The following is a 5570-nucleotide window of genomic DNA, read 5'->3' on the forward strand; positions in this document are numbered from 1 at the left end:
GGAGCCTCATTCGGCTTCCGACAGCGTCATCATTCAGGTTCCTGCGTGCTGCTGAATCCAAGTGCGAGCAGACGTACGGGTTCTTACCGTGCACCACCACGGTGCTTGGGAACTTGTTCTTGATCATAGTTTATGGCTTCCTTATGTACACCGCTGCTACCTACTTGTCCACTGGGAGTGAGCTCTTGCTTGAGATCTTGGGCCCTGGAATCGTTGGTGGCTTGTTCCTTCCAATTCTTGGTGCTTTACCTGATGCCATGCTCATTCTCGGTAAGATACTTTTCTTTCGTTAATTGGGAAATGAAATGAAAATGTCACTGTACTTTGATTCGATGTTTTGACTTGATCTGACTAAAAATGCGCGAATTTCGTGAAGCTTTAATTTTTCATTTTTTTAATATTGAATTTTGTGTAAGTTTTGTTCCTTTTTCAACTTGTTGCTGATTTGAGTATGATTCGATTCATATAGATTTTTCTGCATATTTTCTGATTGCCACGTAAGCATATATATGTGACGGACAATTCACTAGAACTGATGTGTACCTTGCAATTTTCTTTGATATTGTGGGGTTTTGGAAAAAGAATTTCTGGGCAAGTTTTTGAGATTTAAGATGCAGCAGTTTAGAATTTTGTATTTCTCTTAAGCTTTACGGGTAAAGTGATTGATGTGGAGCTTGATGACTTTAGCATTAAGAAGTTTTGAGATTGGTTTGAACACTGTTTTTGGTGGTTCTTTTTTTTTCTGACCCCTCCGAATTGTTAAGGTGAGTTGTTCCTTTTCGAATGTTTCCTTTTGATCCCTACCTGTTTGAGAAGAATATGAACCTCATTGTTCGCCGTAAATGATAAGTGTCTTTACTTTTTGGCTGTTTGGTATCTTTTGAGGCACTTGTAAAATCACATCTCATTATCTAAACCCAGTGGATATCTCTTTTTCTTGATTTTTAGTCACGAATTAGGATGGATTCTGCGGCAGTGCCACCCCTCTTTCGGCCTTCCTAGGATTCTTTAGCATTTTGTTTATGATATTTTCACTCTATATTATTTATCTGAATTTTGTGTCTCCATACCCTTTTTTTTTTGGTGGGGGGCGCTTTCTTTTTCATACGCTCTTTCGTGTTTCAGTGTGAACCCCACACCTTTGTCTTCATGTGTTATGACTTGTCCTTTTTTTTTATCTGTTTGAAAACCACTAGTCTTGGATGCATATTTTCTCGTTCCTATAGTATGCTTTTCTTTTTAAACCTCTATACTTGTTGGCTGGTGCTTCTATAGCCGAGTCAATAATTACTTTTGTCATGTTCATGGTGTCCAATTGATAGCAGCTGCCGGTTGAAGCTGATTAGGAGCAGGTTATTCTGGAAAATTTATATCTAATATTTATCTTAAAAATTTAAATTGAGAGGGAGAATGAGTAAATGTGATGATGACTTTGAATAGCTTTACATTAATGAATGTTATTTTACATCGACTCTTTTTAGTTGCTTTATGACCAAATTATATGGATCTTGATGCCCTACTTTGACATTGTATTATGCTTGAATGCATTAGCTTTCCACTTGTCTTTGTTTTCTTATACACCTGATAAGGGATATTCAAAAATAACATTTGATGCATGAGATGCATCTCGTAAGGAGTACATCAAGTTTTATGTTTGAGAAAGTTTGAAGGGCTAAACACATTTGAGTTTTGAATGATGCTTTGGCAGTTACTTTAACTTCATCATGTTTATTTACCAGTTAACAGTGCGGGAATTTATTTTAAATTCAGACTCCTGAGTTATTAAATTAAGTGCAGTTCAGCATTGGCTGTCAGAGGCAGAAAAAGTCGAATTTAAGATATTCATGGTTTAGCTAAGTAGTACAGCTGTTGCATTTAGATGTCTCTTTTTGTATTTTGTTTGCGTTGGAAGAAATAGTTAGTTATATGATCTCTCTTATCTTGTAACATTATAGTTGCTTTGGATTTACCAATCTATTGAAATTCCAATTTTTGTGACGTGTATTAATTTGCACCACCCTCTCCTCCCCACCCTTCTCTGTTTTGACTTCTACTCTGACTACTTTTGTTTTCTACAGTGTCTGGGCTTTCAGGTAGTAAAGAAACTGCTCAAGACCAGGTCTCTGTTGGAATGGGCCTGCTAGCTGGGTCAACTGTGCTGCTTCTGACTATAATATGGGGTACCTGCGTAATTGTCGGCAAGTGTGATCTGGTGAATTCAGTTGCATTGGATTCAGTAGACACGCGGGGATACAGTTTAACTGGTATATCTATTGATATTGTTCGATATTTAATTTTTTGTAGTATTGAGAGTTACTGGAGTAAACTTTTCTTTGCTCAGAATATTCCAGTATATCTTTGAAATGACTAACTTAGTAATGAAAGCAAGTACCTTTCTTCCATCATTTTGGATCAAGGATTCATAACGCTTTCAAGTTTCGAAGAACTGGATTTGTGCACTGGCAATTGTTGTTGTTGACATTATAGGCTAGAGTACTTTTGAACTTTGTGAAGGATGCTGGTTGAAACTATAAATATAAAATGCGGTTCATGGTTTTCTTATTTATTTATTATTTCTTCAAAACCATGATGTATGTGCATGTGCAATAATGCTGTTTTGTTGCCAGTCCTGAAGATATAATTCTTTTGGATCCTTGGTCTAATAAGATCTTGATGTGCAGGTTCTGGTGTTAGTACCGACATTTGGACCAGTTACGCAGCAAGGATTATGATTATATCTGTACTTCCGTTTTTGATTGTTCAATTACCACAACTTCTCCATTCATCATCAGGAAGGCACTTGGCTGTTTTGATTGCTCTTATTGTCTCTTTGTTGTTACTAGCTTCTTATTGCTTTTATCAGGTAATTTTTTCTTTCATGTTGTACTTGTGCTTGCTTGCTTAAATACGTGTCTTGTGATTGATATGATAGCAGTTTGATCATGGTAATACATATTTTAGCATTTTCATTAAACTGTATGTTGGATGAATATTTGATCCTTGTTGTTATAAGATTCTTTTCCTTTTTTCCCGCTTCATTTATAGGAATTAAGAAATAGAATCTTTTTTGCAGGTTTTCCAACCCTGGATACAGAGGAGGAAACTTGAATATGTTAGGCACAAGCATGTTATTCTAGGACTTTTGAGACATTTGAAGCAGCGTGCATTGGGAAGGCTGCTCAAAGAAAACGGTGAACCTGACAGAGAAATTATTAGAAAGTAAGGCTCTTTACCCTTTTTGCATTGACTTAAGCATGTTAGTTTTAAAGGAGCTTGTTGAAATTCTTTCCCAATTGTGGTTTCACTGACTTCTCAATGATATATGCAGGTTGTTTACAACAATCGATGAAAACAGTGATGGGAATCTTACTCATGGTGAATTGAGGGCACTAGTTGTTGGAATTCAATTTGAGGAAGTTGACCTGGATCATGATGATGCCGTAAAAAGAATAATGAATGACTTTGATACTTCACGCAATGAACTTGTAGATGAAGAAGAATTTGTTAATGGCGTCTGTAGATGGCTTGACAGAGCCAGGGGTTCTCGACCTGCGTCTGGTGATGCTGGCCCCCACACAGTGAAATTTTTAAGCAATTTTCACAATGTTAGTTTTGCAATGCTCGAGTTCACGATGTTATCACTTCCTGGGTTTATGATTATCTGACTGCGATTTTCTTTACAGGAAACAAAGAGGGAACATGATCTCCTGGATGTGAGTGGTCAAAATGAAGAAGTTTCTGAAGGTGTTGAGAAATCAAAATGGACTACAGTCAAGTCATTGCTGTTTTTATTACTGGGAACTGTTATCGCTGCTGCATTCGCTGATCCTCTGGTTGATGCAGTCGACAACTTTTCCGATGCTACAAGTATTCCTGCTTTCTTCATTTCTTTTATTGCTCTGCCTTTGGCAACCAATTCAAGCGAAGCAGTTTCGGCAATTATTTTCGCTAGTCGCGATAAGAGACAAACTGCCTCATTAACATTTTCAGAGGTTTGTTTTCTTCTTTCAAACTCATCATCTGTTTTGGATCACTACTCTAGTATGTTTGGATTTGTTCTTTGGCTCAAATGACTAATTTGCCGCAACGTAATCAAACTTAGAAGTCCACCTAAATACTTAGCTCAGTTCAATTTTACCTGTAAAATTGTAAAATCGATTGGGTACTTGTACGAGTTTAATAGTCAACATGAAAGTTTGTTAACCTTGCTAAACAACATGAGAGAATTACCTTGCTATTTTGGAATATATTCGGAAAGATCATAATCACTTCAATTTGGCTATTTCCATAATCTTGATGCTGATTTTATACTCATCCAACGTGCATTTCTTTGATTTTACATTGCATTATATATACGTTGCAAAGCTTTTCTTCTACTTTGAACTAACAACTTATTATTTATTTCAATTGTGACTTTCGCAGATATATGGTGCAGTGACAATGAACAATGTGCTATGCCTATCAGTGTTCTTAGCATTGGTCTATGTAAGAGGATTGACATGGGATTTCTCTTCAGAAGTTTTGGTGATTCTTGTTGTTTGCATTGTGATGGGTGTACTTGGCAGCTTCCGTACATGCTTCCCTCTATGGACAGCCATAATAGCTATCCTCCTTTACCCTTTCACCCTGGCATTAGTCTATGTTCTTGATTATGTCTTTGGTTGGTCATAGTCCCATAGACACCAAAATTGTTGTTTTTCTTTGTTAATGATAATGCTGTTATGGCTCTTAACCCTTTTTTGGGTTGTGTGGATATTATAGTTCTGAGGGATACTATTATGGGATTGACTTCCATTGTGAATGGCTGAGAGGGTGAAGTTTTTGGCCCATCTATATAATAAATAATTATTAGACTTGATTGAAATTACTCTAGAATTATTATTATTATTATTATTATCATTGTTGTTAAACTCTCGAGTTAACTCGTAAATTCGTACGACGAGTTTACGAGTTTAGATATGGAATCGAGTTGACTCGGGCATAGACTCTATCCTGAGTAAACTCAGCTAGACTCGGATAAATTCGGACAAACTCGTGAGTCTAAGACCGAGTTAGCGAGTTTGTGTTTTTCTTCATTTTTGCTCAAAAAAGCGTCATTTTAAAACCAAAAGAACACTTTTTATTAGGGTTACGATAACACTCCCAAACAATGAAAGAAAACTCACTCACAACTCACTCATCTGCGTCATTTCTCTCAAATCTCACTTTCTCCATGTACTGCTGCAGTCGCCGTTCCTCGTCGAGCTGCCGTTGTTCACCTGCGTCTGCTATCTCTGCTCTGATTTGCGCCATTGTCTTTGTGAATTTTACCTATGTTGCCCTCTGTTTTGCATTTCTTCACATCTCCACTATCCGCAACTCCATCGTGTTATCACCGTTCACGAGTTCGACTACTTCTCCTACAGTCCTATCGCTGCTCTGGTTGCATCGTTGTGAAATCCATGACTATTTGTTGCCATCGTTTCGTGCTGCTGCTGCACCCTCACCACCGCTGCCTGTTGTACCATTGTCTTCATTGTCTTCGATTTGCTGCTGCTGAGACTTTGCCCCTTCTTTTCTTCTGTATCCTC

At 37.4% G+C, this 5570-nt stretch overlaps 1 protein-coding gene across 1 annotated transcript in view; it reads left to right on the forward strand.

Moving 5' to 3' along the window:
- The window catches only part of LOC107612773 (sodium/calcium exchanger NCL), a gene marked incomplete in the record, with an annotated part of 5366 nt that extends 499 nt beyond the window's left edge, over positions 1-4867 (forward strand). Inside the window, 7 exon segments of the mRNA XM_016314513.2 lie at positions 1-270; positions 2079-2264; positions 2682-2863; positions 3074-3219; positions 3329-3605; positions 3684-3992; positions 4423-4867. Coding sequence (XP_016169999.1) covers positions 1-270; positions 2079-2264; positions 2682-2863; positions 3074-3219; positions 3329-3605; positions 3684-3992; positions 4423-4671 — 1619 coding nt within the window.

Source organism: Arachis ipaensis, chromosome B08 (genome assembly GCF_000816755.2).
Source record: "Arachis ipaensis cultivar K30076 chromosome B08, Araip1.1, whole genome shotgun sequence".
In the NCBI taxonomy this organism is placed as follows: Eukaryota; Viridiplantae; Streptophyta; class Magnoliopsida; order Fabales; family Fabaceae; genus Arachis; species Arachis ipaensis.